We start from the raw sequence: 16,082 nt of genomic DNA on the forward strand, positions 1-16,082 counted from the left end.
GAAGTGTATTTGTTTTGCACCGAGAAAAGAGAATATTCTTCAGTAGTGCTTCACCAGTAGCAAATACATCCCTTCCCCTGAAAACAATAAAAAACCAATATTGTTTAACATTTTTATGATCTCCTAACTTCCTTTCATTAGGCTCTGTTGAACACATCAAGGACAGAACACTGCTAGGCAGGGTGCGGCTGCAGGTTTGACTCTAGAAGCCAGATTTAGGCTTTTCTCACAGGTAGAGAATGACAAGGGGATAATTTTTTCCCCATCCCTGAAGGAACTCATTTTCCCATCCCATCAAGTTCTTTTCCTGTCCCTGCCCCATTCCTGCAAGCTCCATCCTCATCTGCACAAGCCTCAAACCCTTTCAAATCATAAGAAGCAACATTCTAGAGCTCAGATTGTGATGTCATAATGCCTCATTCCACCAATGCCTAAGCTCCGTCCTCATCTGCACAAGCTTCAAAACACTTTAAAATCATAAGTGTTTGAGGCTTGTGCGGTTAAGACAGAGCTTACAGGAATGGGGCAGAGACAGGGACAGCGACAAAACCCGCGGAGATGGGACGGGGAAATTTAGTTCCTGTGGGGGCGGGGAAAAATTTTGTCGCCATGTCATTCTCTGCTAACAGGCTGAGAACGGGAGATAACCCATGCTGAACTGGACTCTCTGTTTTATCACATCTGGTCTATTGAGATCATGTTAGAGATAGCTGATCTGTCATCTAGCATATACAGTGGTACCTTGGTTTGCAAGCATAATTCGTTCCAGAAGCATGCTTGTAAATCAAAGCGAGTTCCCCCCATAGGAAGTCAAGGAAAACTCGGATGATTCATTCCACATCCCAAAAACAGACTCCCCCCCCTCCCCGAGGCCACTGGCTCGCTTCCACCCCACCCCGGGAACCGGCTTTTCACCCCCCCCCGCAGCCCACCCTCAAAGCCTTACCTAAAGCGGATACCAGCACGCACCAACCCACAGGACATACGTGTGCCGGTGCTGAAAAAGCCTTAACTGGCCAAGAGCTGACTCCACCCCTGGATAGGGTTACCAGATTTTTGGTTGGTTCTGGCACTTAACTGGCCAAGAGCTGACTCCACCCCTGGATAGGGTTACCAGATTTTTGGTTGGTTCTGGCACTTAACTGGCCAAGAGCTGACTCCACCCCTGGATAGGGTTACCAGATTTTTGGTTGGTTCTGGCACTTAACTGGCCAAGAGCTGACTCCACCCCTGGATAGGGTTACCAGATTTTTGGTTGGTTCTGGCACTTAATTGACCAAGAGCTGACTCCACCCCTGGATAGTGTTACCAGATTTTTGGTTGGTTCTTGCACTTAACTGGCCAAGAGCTGACTCCACCCCTGGATAGGGTGACCAGATTATGTTATACTATGATATATAATATGTGTATAGTTTTTTTATTGAAAATATGATGAAGGGTGGGTGGTAGGGTGGGTTATTGATTTTACTGGATGTTTATATGGCAGATATCAAAGTACTATTCTGGAATAATTTGTTGTAATATACTCTTTTGTGCACTTGTTGTTTAATTTGAAAACGAATAAAGAATTATAAAAAAAAAAAAAAGAAAAAGCCTTCCACTGATGCCCTATGCTGTGCATGCGCAAGGCCTTCTGGCTCCCACCCTCTCCGAAAAAAAGATCGCAGACCACGTAACATAACTTTTTGTTTATATACCGCAAAAGCCTTTCGGTTCTATGCGGTTTACAAAAGAGATGGGCTGACCATTGTCAGTGCGCTACAGTAGACGGAACACGGTCAGCTCAACTACATCGCCTTCTCCTCTTCTGTTCCTCTGCCTTCCCCCTCCGCAGAGCCTCCATTCGCTGGCTTTGCTTACATTAAAACATCTGGAGGAGAACAGAATGCCATTACTGAGCAAGATGCAGACAAAGCACACACACTGTCCCTTAAATCTGCAGTCCAACTCATTAGGATCATATTGCCATGCTGCCTTCTCTGGCGAACAAGCCAAGGGAGTTACTTTGTAGCTTAAAATATATATATAAAAAAAAAAAAATCTAAATAAACTAGTTGATGCTCAAAATGATGTAACCTGACAGAAATGGCCGCCGACTGATTTAATTGCTTGTTCGGGGGCTAACCACAGATTTTCAGTGGCATTTAACTGGTTTTCACTGCTGCACCTAAGTGAGAACGGCTATTTTGGGGGCATTCCGGGGGTAGGGGTTACCAGACATCTGGATTTCCCTGGACATGTTCTCCTTTTGAGAGCATGTCTGGGGGTCTGGACGGCTTTTCAAAAGCCGACACTTTGACCGGGTTTTGGAAAGCTTTCCTCCACATCGCGTCGGGCAGGAGGTCATCTCCGTATGTGCGGACGTCCTATTTGACAAGAGCAGGCAGCAGGGGCTGGGGTGGGACTGGTGCATGATGGAGTGGGGATGGCTGGAACTTGGCAGGTCTGGATTTTCCAAACAGAAAATCTGGTCACCCTATCCAGGGGTGGAGTCAGCTCTTGGCCAGTTAAGTGCCAGAACCAACCAAAAATCTGGTCAACCTATCCAGGGGTGGAGTCAGCTCTTGGCCAGTTAAGTGCCAGAACCAACCAAAAATCTGGTCACCCTATCCAGGGATGGAGTCAGCTCTTGGCCAGTTAAGTGCCAGAACCAACCAAAAATCTGGTCACCCTATCCAGGGGTGGAGTCAGCTCTTGGCCAGTTAAGTGCCAGGACCATCCAAAAATCTGGTCAACCTATCCAGGGGTGGAGTCAGCTCTTGGCCAGTTAAGTGCCAGAACCAACCAAAAATCTGGTCAACCTATCCAGAGGTGGAGTCAGCTCTTGGCCAGTTAAGTGCCAGAACCAACCAAAAATCTGGTCAACCTATCCAGGGGTGGAGTCAGCTCTTGGCCAGTTAGGTGCCAGAACCAACCTAAAATGTGGTAACTCTATCTAGGGGTGGAGTCAGCTCTTGGCCAGTTAAGTGCCAGAACCAACCAAAAATCAGGTAACCCTTTCCAGGGGTGGAGTCAGCTCTTGGCCAGTTAAGTGCTAGAACCAACCAAAAATCAGGTAACCCTATCCAGGGGTGGAGTCAGCTCTTGGCCAGTTAAGTGCCAGAACCAACCAAAAATCTGGTAACCCTATCCAGGGGTGGAGTCAGCTCTTGGCCAGTTAAGTGCCAGAACCAACCACATAAATGGGACTACACAAAACACAGTCTTATCTTTGGGCTGTTTTTACAAAGCCGCAGTAGCGTTTCCCCCGAGGCAAATGCACCAAAGCCTTGTTAATGTTTTTTGTCCCTTATGGGCTTCGGTGCATTTGCCATGGGCTTTGTAAATGGGGCCTTTTTAGGTGGTAACTCATAACCATGTTAAGTTCCCCCAGGCACGCCCAGTTCTACCCATCCCCGCCCCAGTCTCGCCTCCAATTCTGCCCCAGCCCGTGCCCCTCGCTGCCTACTCTCGTCAGGCAGGGTATCCGAGCATATACGGATGCCCTCCTGCCCAATGTGATGTGGAGGAAAGCTTTTCCAAAACCTGGACATGCTCAGATGCCCCTCCAGACGTGGACCTGAGCTCTGGGGTTGTGGTAAGGACATTCCAAAAATTTGCACACAGAGTTATAGCGTTCTGCTATTCCTGTGCCTAAATATGCCAGGAGTTGGGTGCTCCCCTAAACTGGTCAAAGAAGGCTTATTTTAAAGACTTTTTCATCCAAACACATCACCATTAACTGAAACCAGGAAAAAAACTTTCATATAGCAATGTACATTGCCACAAGTAGCTGCGCTCTTTCAAATATAACATATCATAGTGTAGAATAATGTAATTCAGCATAGGACCACTTTCCCTCTTAAGACAGCGGTCTTAAACTCAAACCCTTTGCAGGGCCACATTTAGGATTTGTAGGTACTTGGAGGGCCGCAGAAAAAATAGTTAATGTCTTATTAAAGAAATGATAACTTTGCATGAGGTAAAACTCGTTTACCTCATGCAAAGTTGTCATATAGTTTATAAATCTTTCCTTAACTGCTTCTGGTAATTTCAGCTACACACAGCTAAATGCAGTGCAACATGCAGAAAGTGGAAAACTATCAAAGTATCAACTGCAAGAGACAAGATTTTGGACCAACTATTTTGAGGCCCTGGGCATTATAAAGAATGATTCTTTATGGAAAACTTGTGCCTAAAGTGTCCGGCGGTAGCGTCCGCAATCGCCTTCAGCTCTCACCTCCTCCAGCACCGGACACACGCACAAGCTGCACTGCCTCCAATGGTTACCTTACATTTTGGAACGTTGCCTGCATGAGATTACAGCGACCGCCGGACGCAACTGCCGGACACTTAAGGCACAAGTTTTCCATATAGAATCATTCTTTATAATACCCAGGGCCTCAAAATAGTACCGGGTGGGCCGCGAGTTTGAGACCACTGCTCTAAGCTGAGCGGGAGTCCTCCACCTACAGTCCTGCCAGTAGGAGGTGCTGTTTCACTATCACAGTTTCAATAGTGAGAGACAGGCAAGCCCTGCAAGACTGCAGTGAACCTGCCTGTCCTTAGCAGCTGATAACACAACATTGAAGCACCACCATCCACTGGCAGCAATGCAGTTGGAGGATTCTCACTCAGCTTAGAGCAGCATCTCTCAAACATTTTTAGCTCCAGCATACTAAACGGAGCAAATGTTTGTTTTTTTTGTGGCACATTATAATTGAAATTATAAAACTGCAAAACCAACAAAAAAAATCAGTGCAATGGATGTGCTTGTTTTTGAGTGCAAATGAACTCTAAAACGCGGCTCGACTGTCGACAAGCAAACATGTATTTCATCAGCCACCATCTGCAGTTGTTCTCTTTTTTTTTTTTCCAATTTAATTTCTGTCAGAGCTGAAAATCCAAGTTCGTAAAGACTGCTTTGTTACTCAAGTTAGGATAACTACTGCATAAAAAATAAAAAAATAAAATTACTTGTCATAAGAACATAAGAAATGCCTTCTCCGGATCAGACCCTAGGTCCATCTTGTACGGCGACCCGCACATGCGGAGGCCAAGCTAGATGTTCCCTAATGGACACCTTGTTCACCCGTATCCCTCAATGTGATTTGCAAGAAGATGTTCATCCAACTTGCCCTTGAATCCCAGAATAGTGGAATCTGTCACAACCTCCTCCGGGAGAGCATTCCAAGCGTCCACCACTCGCTGTGTGAAGCAGAACTTCCTGACATTAGTCCTGGGTCTGCCACCCCTCAGTTTTAGGACATGTCCTAAAACTGAGGGGCGGCAGACTCAGGACTAATGTCAGGAAGTTCTGCTTCACACAGCGAGTGGTGGACGCTTGGAATGCTCTCCCGGAGTTTTCAGGGACCAGTCACGTCAAAGAATGATGCTTGTCTGGGCTCATAACATTAACTGAGCAGCATTTGCCAAAAGGTGAAGGGGAGGAACCCACACCAGAATAATATAATACTAACATAATAATGGTGAAATACGTCCTTTTAGTGTGAGGTTACAAGCCTGAGGCAGCACAAAGTTCAAAAAGCACCACAGCCACCACGCTTGAACATGCTGGGCCTTTTTCCAAGGCGAGATAAACTCACAACTTAGCCCCACACCATCATAGGAACATACTGTGTGTGGAATAAGAGCGAGGGAACTTTTATAGTGCAATTGCTATCAATCTATTTATTTTTTTTAAAAAATGTATATACCGTGGTTACACACGTAATATACCGATCGCCCTTTAGTTGCATAAATATGAACAAACGATAGATAAACATTTTATCAATAAAACATTTCACACAAATAACAGGGGAATTCCTGCCCCTCACCTCCAGCCTTAACGAAAACAAGCGGACAAAAATCAACCGCAGCAGTACTTTAGTTTAAGGAATCCAATTGGCCCATTCTTAAGGCACCGATGATAAGCGTCGGGGAGAGGGAAAAAGTTCTTATCCAAATCTCCTCTAATCTCCAGGGTTCGCCCAGGCCCAACCGCCCCTTCCTCAGGAATCAAACAACAGGAGCACAGAGCCGAGCTAAGATATTTTATGAAACACGCATGTATGCTGGAATGCTGCCGCCCTTGTTTCACCCAGACTCTGTCCCCAGGACCTCCTGCGGTGACTATTTGGGGGTACGAAAAGCCTCAGAGACTACGGAGCTACATTGTCTCCTCAAAAGAGAAGCGCTCTCATACTCTTACTGCGATCATTGGCATAAAAACCTCCCCATTACCGCTACGGATATATTTTTCTTTTTCCTTGTTTTAATATATCAAAAACTTATTTCAACCCCCAAAATTTTTCAAAACTGTCCATTTACAGTTCTTTTTTGAGGAGACAATACATCTCCATAGTCTGAGGCTTTGCCTACCAGAAATAATCACCGCTTGCTAGAAGAGTTGCAATACTTTTTTCTGTATATGTTCATTTGACCCTATATGTTGTTTTTTTGTGATTGTATTTCTTGTCAATGTGTGTACATATGCATACATTTTGAGTCATGCAATTATATAACAACCCTTTGTGTGTGCCACACATGCTGTACATGTGGAAAAGACCCCCCTTAATGTGCCAGCCACTACGACACAGTTTGGAAGGCGCTAAGTATCTCTGCAGTGAGCAGCATCAGGATGCCTGGATGAAGGCAGAATTCTTTCAGTCTTCAAGAAATGCTTCATAACTAGAAGTTGCTACAATAATAGATCTTTTTCTATTATTGCCTGGAACAATCGCTATTAGGATAACAAAGTAGGGAAATTTTTTTTTTGAGGTACAGGGAAAAGGCAAATGTGATTTACTCACTATCTGACAGTGCCAGAGTCGCAGCCTTGTACTCCAGGTACGTCACTATAGATAAACAAAGAGAAGACTTTAAAATAAGAGCAAATTAACGCAAATTAACTTTGGGATTCCCCTGCGCTCCACAGTAATTACTTCTTCTACTGTCGGCCCAACAGTGCCAGTCCTCTGAGACTGGGGTCTGGGCAATGAAATCTTGGAGACCTGGTGTCCTACACTTGTACAGACCCTGCTTGTAGGAAGATAAAGCTACCTGACCTGTTTGCACAAGGACACCTGCATGCATATCCTGCTGCATTCAATAGTGCCAATCTGCAAGCCTCACCTTTAAGACAGCCCTTCAGCGATAAAAGCCAGTTTGGTGCCAGCCTCAACTTAAAAGACAGGTCATCAACAATAGCATTCACTTTCTAAATAAAGAGGCTACTGTGTATTTCAGGTTATTTACTCAGTTGCCTAATAAAAATCATATTTCACAGGCAGGACTGGTGTTAAACACGGTGACCCGTCAAATGCGCGCAGGACAATTTTGCGCTGACAACTGTGCCCTGATATTTGCGTGCACGGACAAATGCACAAATTGAATGAGAGGTGATTTGACAATTGCACCCTGACAGGATACTATTTTGTCTTTTTGAGGATTACAAAGTAACCCTCTTTTTTGAGGGGTGGAGGGGTGGGGGGACCGGACCCCCCCTACACTTAAAAGATTCACTTTCTATCTAGGGTTAGGTTTACAACATAATTATGGGAACCCTTTTAGTGGCTATCTGGAAGGCCCTGATTTGCTCAGACTCCCCAGGCCCCTCCCATGGGGACGGGGCCTGAGGAGTCTGAGCAAATCAGGGCCTTCCGGATATCCTCGACGGGCCGCAATTGTCGGGGCGCATTTGTCCTGCACGGATTTGTCGGTGTACCGTTAAACATTCGGGGGCCCAGGGCAGAAACTGAATAGGGGGGACAAAAAAGCTGACCTTCTTAAGCTTGAGGCCGGCTTGGAGGCCCCCTGCAGTAGGGGGGGCCCAGGGCAATTACTCTGTTTCCCATTCCCTAATTCCGGTCCTGTGCATATGCTCCATTACTTTAGAGGTGGCTTCATCAAATCCATTCATCTCGCTCTTTGTACAATGACTTTTATCACTAGAAGGTCATTTTAACGGAAGTCGCATAATAACATAGGCAATGATAATGTTTTAGTAAATCTCACCTGAAGGACTCATCCTGCCCCTCTGTTCTGCTCTCCCTAACCTTTTTTCCAGTATAAAGGGGGGGGGGGGAGGGTTAAAGGACGTGACTGTCTGCCCCTGAAGGTCTGACCTAGAGGTCTGCATGGGAACGGGGATCGCGGGAATCCCCCTTAACCCACAGGACTCCCATGGGGACCCCCCTATGGCCCACAGGACTCGCACGGGGATGGAAGGCTTTGGAAGCAGGGTTCGTCCATATAATATAATGGACACGTCAGCCTTAGTAAAAGAGGGGGGTTTATAAATTAATTACCTGAACAGAAAATAAAAAAAGGGTTCCACCAAAGAGATTCCACAAGGAAAACAGCAGCGCAAACACAAAAGAAACTGTGGAATTGATGATCCTGTCAGAAGTAATTGCTGCTTTTTATGGGGACGGGCGGGGGATGGAGGTAATTCCTTGCGGGAATGAGTGGGGACGGAGAAGATCCTGAAGGGGACGGGTGGGGATGGGTGGGATTTCTGTCCCCGTGCAACTCTCTAGTCTGACTCCCATCCCCTCCCTTCTGTTCTCACCCTCTGCAACTGAACAAATCATTTCTGCAGGTTGATCAGTTTGGAGAAACCATCTGTCTTTTAACTTTCAGAACTTTCCAATGCATTGCCCCTGCGAGACACCTGGAAAGCCACCAGCCTCAGATTTCAAAGGATTTGGAATCAATATGCCTTGATTTAGGTTATCAATATGAGAAGATTCAATGTAAAAACAGAAACACTTATTCAAATAAAGTGTCACTCATTTCCCTAATTAATGCCATACAATGAGGCTTTCAAGTTATCTGGACATCAAAGGGGAACAAAATTATGAGGCAATTCTATAAGTTGGCATCTAGAAGTAAGCGCCACTTAGGCACGTCAAAGTGCCACTGATTGATAGGCCCCTGTGTGCCCTAAACTGAAAGGGGGCGTACATGTGGGCGTGTCTCTCAGTTATGTGCATAGTTTATGGAATACTATACAATTAGGTGCTTCAGTTGGCATGATGAGGGAGCGCGTACCCACGGGCACGTCAATGCTGACTTACGCTAGTATTTTATCATGAAATCTTGGTGCCACGCACACACAGGGTTGCCAGATTTTACAGAGCCTTAGACCCGCCCCTCCCCGCCCCTTAATTCCGCCCTAGCTCCACCCCCGCTGCTTGATCTGCCCGACACAATTTCAGGGGAAGCTTTTTAAAACCCGATTAAAGTGCCGGGTTTTGAAAAGCCGTCCGGAGCCCCGGACATGTCCGGGGAAATCCGGACGTCTGGTAAACCTATGCACACAGCACTGGTGCACCTAGAGCAAAGCACCAATTTATAGAATTGCTCTGTTAGTAGTTTTACTCCATTCTCTGAAAATCAATTTATTTATTTATTCACTTTTCTATACCATTCTCTCAGGGGAGCTCAGCACGGTTTACATGAATTTATTCAGGTACTCAAGCATTTCTCCCTGTCTGTCCCAGTGGGCTCACAATCTATCCAATGTGCTTGAGGCAATGGGGGGATTAAGTGACTTGCCCAAGGTCACAAGGATCAGTGCAGAGTTTGAACCCATGACCTCAGGGTGCTGAGGCTGTAGCTCTAACCACTGCACCACTCTAGAAATATAAATGTAGTAAAAGTGAGCCAACTATAGGAGAATCAAGCCATTGTGACATCACTGATGCTTAGGCATTGGTGGAATGAGGCATTATGATGTCACAATACCAGCTCTGATTATCAGAGGCTGAAGCTTTTTGCACTATTTATTTATTCATTCTGTTTTCTATACCATTCTCCTAGGGGAGCTCAAAACGATTTACATGAATTTATTCAGGTACTCAAGCATTTTTCCCTGTCTGTCCCGGCGGGCTCACAATCTATCTAACATACCTGGGGCAATGGGGGGGGGGGATTAAGTGACTTGCCCAGGGTAACAAGGAGCAGCGTGGGTTTGAACCCGCAACCCCAGGGTGCTGAGGCTGTAGCTTTAACCACTGCGCCACACACTCTGAAAATCAAGATGAATAGCGGAATAGTGACCAGAACTGAATACCCACATAGGGTGGTCAATTCTGGTGCTATCCAGAAAGTTAACCAGATAAAGCAGGAGAGTCTTTTTTTGCTGTCCTACCTTTATCTGAATAGTTTATCTGATTAGCAGATGGACATCTCCCCCCCCCCTTTTTATCAAGCTGCGCTAGAGGTTTTTAGCGTGGGCCAGCGAGGTAAGAGCTACCGACGCTCATACGAATTCTATGAGCATCAGAGCATTTATATCGCAAACTGTGAGCCTCCTGAGATTTCAGGTGTGCTGTGGCACACTGGGGAGGAGGAGGAGAGGCACCGGTGCCGGCTCTACAGGACGCGCCTCTTGTGGCAGTCAGCCGGCGCCAGTGCCTCTCCTTCTCTCCGACCCTCTTCTCTGCTGGCACCCCCCCCACTGGCGTCTCGGGGTCCGTCTGAAGGGCCTTCGCGCAACGCCCGTGCACTTCCAGGTGCCTCGAGCTGCGGTCACTACCTTTAGCTCGAGAAAGTCTGCGGGACACTGATCTAGCCTAATATCCTGTTTGCAATAGTGGCTAATCCAGGTCAGAAGTACCAGACAGAAGCCCAAATAGTAGCAACATTCCGGAGCCCAAATAGTAGCAACATTCCGGAGCCCAAATAGTAGCAGCATTCCGGAGCCCAAATAGTAGCAACATTCCATGCTACCAATCCCAGGGCAAGCAGAAAAGGTAAAGGAAAACATTTTGGCGACAGTTATGCGAGAACAGCAGGAGGAAGATTTTGTACAGAGAAACAGGCAACAGCCTCTATGCGCTGTATATCAGACTATGACTGGCACAGAATGAAAGGAAGGGAGAAGGGACAGGACTTGCTATTTGAATGCAATGCAGAGAAATTTGTCTATCATCTGCTTCATAGAAATCTGTGCCGTCTGTGCATGGGGCAAGATTTGCAAACCGTGCTAGGTATTCAGAGAAGCTCCTTTTAGCAGCCCACCTTAGTGCAAGGCTCACTTGTACGTTTGTATCCATGCAACTTGCGACTAATTTTCAGATTCAGAGGGGGCCAAAGCGGAAAGCCACGTGGTAGCACCATGCGCTGATAAAAATGAAGACGAAAATATACCACGACTATGCAATCGTCAATGAGCATGCAAATGGCTGCTGAGTTAAAAACAAGGCAGTAATCCACAGCTCATGACCAAATGGCTTCCTTCCTGTCAGTGTGGAGTGGTGATTGGCTCATGCACTGAAAAGAAGTGTGAAATTTAAAAAAGAAGTCAATTGCATATTTTTTTGCAATGGCCCTGTAATTTAGTAACCCCCCCCCCTCCCCCAAACCAATGCCCCCAACAGCACCTACCACATCCTGACTAGAGAATGACACGGTGACAAAATTCATCACCGTTCCCGTCCCCACGGATAACCACGGGAAACCAGCTTCATGTCATTTTTTAAGGAGAGAGGGAAGAATCAGAGTATAATTGGGCAGAACCACTGACCCTCAAGCTTTGCTTTGAAGAATGCTGGTGTAGAAGGACTGAGGTTGAAACAGACACTACAGAATGACAGTCTCTGGTATCCAGAGCAGATATTGTGATGTCATAATGCCTCATTCCACCAGTGCCTAAGAGCCAATCACATCAGTGATGTCACAATGGCTTCATTATCCTTGGCTCCCATAAGAATCAGAGTATGAATGGCCACAGCCACTGACCCGCAAGCTTTGCTTTGAAGAATGCTGGTATAGAAGGACTGAGGCTGAAATAGACACTAAAAAATGACAGTCTCTGGTATCCAGAGCAGATATTGTGATGTCATAATGCCTCATTCCACCAGTGCCTAAGAGCCAATCACATCAGTGATGTCACAATGGCTTCATTATCCTTGGCTCACATAAGAATCAGAGTATGAAGGGCCACAACCACTTTGATGAATGCTGGTGTAGAAGGACCGAGGTTGAAATAGACACTAGAAAATGACATGGGATTATTTCCCGCGGTTATCCGCGGGGACGGGAATGGTGATGAATTTTGTCACCGTGTCATTCTCTAATCCTGACCCAACTCAACCTGACCTCTCTCTCCTGATAGAATATTATATTCTGTCTTTGACAGAATGTTCAGCAATTTCTTTAGCTGGAGTGACATTATGGACCAAGTTAACAGAACCACTAACAGTACTTTTGGCTCTACAAAGCTTTAAGAAAGTATTGAAAACCACTCTATTTGTAGAAGCATTAAAATGATTGATTATTGGAAATTTATGAGGATACTGACATTGATATAGGCAGATGTTTATGAGAAATAATTGTCCCTTTGAAGAAATTGTTGTATGTGTTTGCCTGGGTGACCCGTCAAAAGCGCGCAGGACTTTGGCGTGCTGACAATCCCGCGGTGACATTTGTGCACAGGAAAAATGTGCGCCGCTGCTTCTGCCGTTCCCGTTTATGCTCTGAGGCGGGTGGAGTGAGGGGGGAACCTCCCCACACTTAGAAGTGCTCGTGCTCCCGTGGGGGGGGGGGCTGGGAACCCCCCACCTTCACCGAAAACTCTTGAAGATCGAAAAAGGGAAGGAGAATGGGAGTTTTCAGTGATGGGATAATCATGCGCCAGACACCAGTGCGCCAACAATCCAGCGCTGACAATTCAGCACAAGAAAGAAGCGCGCCACCAAAAAACTTATTTTTAAAGAGCTCCGACGGGGGGGTATATAGTGTTCGCGCTGCCTTTGGGGGGGAGGTGGAACCCCCCACATTATAGAGAAAACCCCTCAAACCCCCCCCCAACAGCAGCGTGAACACTATACATTAAAGTGGGGAGGGGTTCCCCCCCACATCCCCCATCGGAGCTCTTTAAAAATAAGTTTTTCGGTGGCTCGCTTCTTTCTTGCGCCCAATTGTCAACGCTGGATTGTCGGTGCACTGGTGTCTTGCGCACCACTGTCTAGGAACCGGAGTTTTCAGAGTACTGGGGGGGTCCCCTCAACCCCCCTCCAACGGGAGCGCAAGCACTTCTAAGTGTATCAACCCCGCCTTATAGCGCAAACAGGAATGGCAGAAGCGGTGGCGCTCATTTGTCCTGCACGCAAATGTCGCTGCGGGATTGCTGGCATGCCAAAGTCCTGCGCTCTTTAGTTATGGTACCGCTTGCCTGTCTGTCTTCATTCTACGTCTGTATTTTGTAAGCCGCCTAGGAATAAGCGGGTAAGAAATTTTTTAAATAAATAAGTTAATAAAATGAAATCTCCAAGTATTTAGTAGCAACCCCTAATCCTGAAGCATAACTGAACCCCCTGCCTGACTCTACGAGAGAACTGGTGTCTTGTGGTAACCTTTCTCCAACCCCTTGTCTTAAAAAAACCCCAAAGTTTTACTGGTGTCTAGTGGCGCCTCTTCCCTCAACCATACTCCCAGGCCCTCTAGACCCCCCCTCCCCCCACTTAATACCTATGTCAACAGCGATATATCAAGTGAATAAATCCAATTCAGTTTTGAAAGAGGCAGGAGGGATGGTCACTCACTCCTGCCTTGGTACCACCATGATCCCATGCGGTGCATTCTGGGATGCACTGAATGAGGTCGGTCTCCATCCAGACAATCCAGAAAAAATAATCCCTTATTTAATATAATTACCCCGCTGTATTTCCTGAAGTATGTCCCAGATGCAGGCAGCTTGCCAAAAAGTCAGACTAGGATTAAGAAGATAGTACTATGAAGATACACAGGTTGTTTTGGCGCACTGTGGGAGATTTATAGACCTGGTAGGACCTGGTAGGATGTTGAGATCCGAGGGAGCCATGAGATTGACAGTGATTAAGGAAAGAGGTGCGAGATATGTACTTTCAAAAACAAGAATTTTTGTATTGCTGGGGAAAGATAAACATAGGAGAACCAAATCCACAAACTCAAAGTCGCAAAACCAAAAGTGGATATGTCCTAATCAGATTGGTGAACACTATTTATTACATGAAAGTCCTTTATTCATCATAATAAATAGTGTTCACCAATCTGATTAGGACATATCCACTTTTGCTTTTGCAACTTGTATTGTTGGGGTACATTTGTGAAATAATATGTACGAATTGTGCTAACTAAGAAGTTACTAAAGACAGAACTGTTTGTCGATGGCTACATGTAATGAGAATGAAATTTCTTCTTTAACCGCCTTGACATACCGTCACCATATAAAATGGGATAATACAGATTGTTATTTTATGTTAAAATGTTTTAAGGGTACTGCTGGAGAGCTTATTCTGGTTTTTGCATTGAGGGGGGGGGGGGTTAAGAGTAACACCCTCTCATCCCATTTGTTTCTTTGGATTCTATGTTGTAGGCTTTCTTTCCTTGGGTGTGTGGGGGGGGGAAGTATTCACTGGGGGTTAGAGGGATTGTTGGGTGGTAGTACCATATTACTGCCACTAGGGAGTCATAATCTGATATGTTTTGTTATATGGGAATATGACCCCTAGCAGTAGTTAAGCAGGTTGCTGAATTCCATGGGACATCACGGTGCAGCAAATGGAGATCTTTTAGCACACTATGATGAATTCCCTATTTAGTAGCTACTCTATAAGAACATAATAATAGCCTTACTGGGTCAGACCAATGGTCCATCAAGCCCAGTAGCCTGTTCTCACGGAGGCCAATCCAGGTCCTGGCCAAAAACCCAAGGTGTAGCAATATTCCATGCTAACAATACAAGGCAAGCAGTGGCTTCCCCCATGTCTTTCTCAATAACAGACTATGGACTTTTTCTCCAGGAACTTGTCCAACCCTTTCTTAAAACCAGCTCCGCTATCTGCTCTTACCGAAACCTCTGGCAACGCGTTCCAGAGCTTAACTATTCTCTTGAGTGAAAAAAAATTCCTCCTATTGGTGTTAAAAGAATTTCCCTGTAACTTCATCGAGGGTCCCCTAGTCTTTGTCATTTCTGACAGAGTGAAAAATCGATCCACTTGTACCCGTTCTACTCCACTCAGGATTTCAATCCTATCTCCCCTCAGCTGTCTCTTTTCCAAACTGAAGAGCCCTAACCTTTTTAGTCTTTCCTCATACGAGAGGCGTTCCATCCCCTTTACCATCTTGGCCGCTCTTCTTTGAACCTTTTCTAGCGCCGCTATATCTTTCTTGAGATGAGGAGACCGGAATTGAACGTAATCCTCCAGTTGAGCAATCGGCACCCAATGTGCATAGTGGAGACTCTTTTCCCCAGCTGCGGGGGGTTGGGTGGGGAGAGAGCGAGCAAGGGGAAACTAAGCACCTTCTTCTATAACATAAATATTTGTAATTTAATAAAAATGTTCAGCACTTTCAGGAGGCCCATGCTATATGATATTTTCCCTCAGCTGACAATTTGTTTGCCTCCAGTCATCTCCTATTTGTTTTTAAATCGGCATAAAGTCCGCTAAATTCCAGGAGAGCCTGATGAAAACCAGATCATTCCATTCCTCTTGTAGGCAGAGTTTGTGCACGCTGCCATGCTTGCTCAGTTTGTTAGAATCACTTCTGATACGTATTAGTCAGTGAACACAGAAGCTAGCTTAGCAGGGGTTAATATAGGTTCAGTTCTGCCATCTGTGACTAGACATCCGGATTTACCCCAACATGTCCACTTTTTAAGAGTCAAACCACTATAATGCCTCAGTTGAACCTTTGAAGTCCTCAAACAAAATCAGATTGTCTCAATTGTTTAGGCTCAGATATTAATAATAAGTAAGTCCAAGTTACACAGAAATGTTGTAATACAGCTTATATACTTTTGTATGGACCGTCAGACTACCTATAGCAGTGGTCTCAAACACGCGGCCCGGGGGCCACATGCGGCCCGCCAGGTCCTATTTTGAGGCCCTCAGTATGTTTATCATAATCACAAAAGTAAAATAAAACAGTTTCTTGATCATATGTCTCTTTAGTTATAAATTACAATATTATTATTAAGGAAAGATTTATAAACTATAAATTGTCATTTCTTTAATAAGACATTAACTATTTTTTCTGAGGCCCTCCAAGTACCTACAAATCCAAAATGTGGCCCTTCAAACGGTTTGAGTTTGAGACCACTGACCTATAGG

General features: G+C 45.5%; 1 protein-coding gene across 6 annotated transcripts in view; it reads right to left on the bottom strand.

Annotated features, from left to right (window-relative positions):
• SCUBE3 (signal peptide, CUB domain and EGF like domain containing 3) overlaps nucleotides 1-16,082 on the bottom strand; it is a 247,118-nt gene that overhangs the window by 74,074 nt on the left and 156,962 nt on the right. For 3 of the 6 annotated variants that reach the window (XM_033919097.1, XM_033919100.1, XM_033919096.1), the window contains one exon: nucleotides 6,792-6,836. The exons of the other annotated variants lie outside the window; for them this stretch is intronic. In XM_033919097.1, the coding sequence (XP_033774988.1) occupies nucleotides 6,792-6,836 (45 nt within the window). The remainder of the gene's footprint in view (nucleotides 1-6,791; nucleotides 6,837-16,082) is intronic. 6 annotated transcript variants of the gene reach the window in all.

This window comes from Geotrypetes seraphini, chromosome 13 (assembly GCF_902459505.1).
Source record: "Geotrypetes seraphini chromosome 13, aGeoSer1.1, whole genome shotgun sequence".
NCBI classification, from domain to species: domain Eukaryota; kingdom Metazoa; phylum Chordata; class Amphibia; order Gymnophiona; family Dermophiidae; genus Geotrypetes; species Geotrypetes seraphini.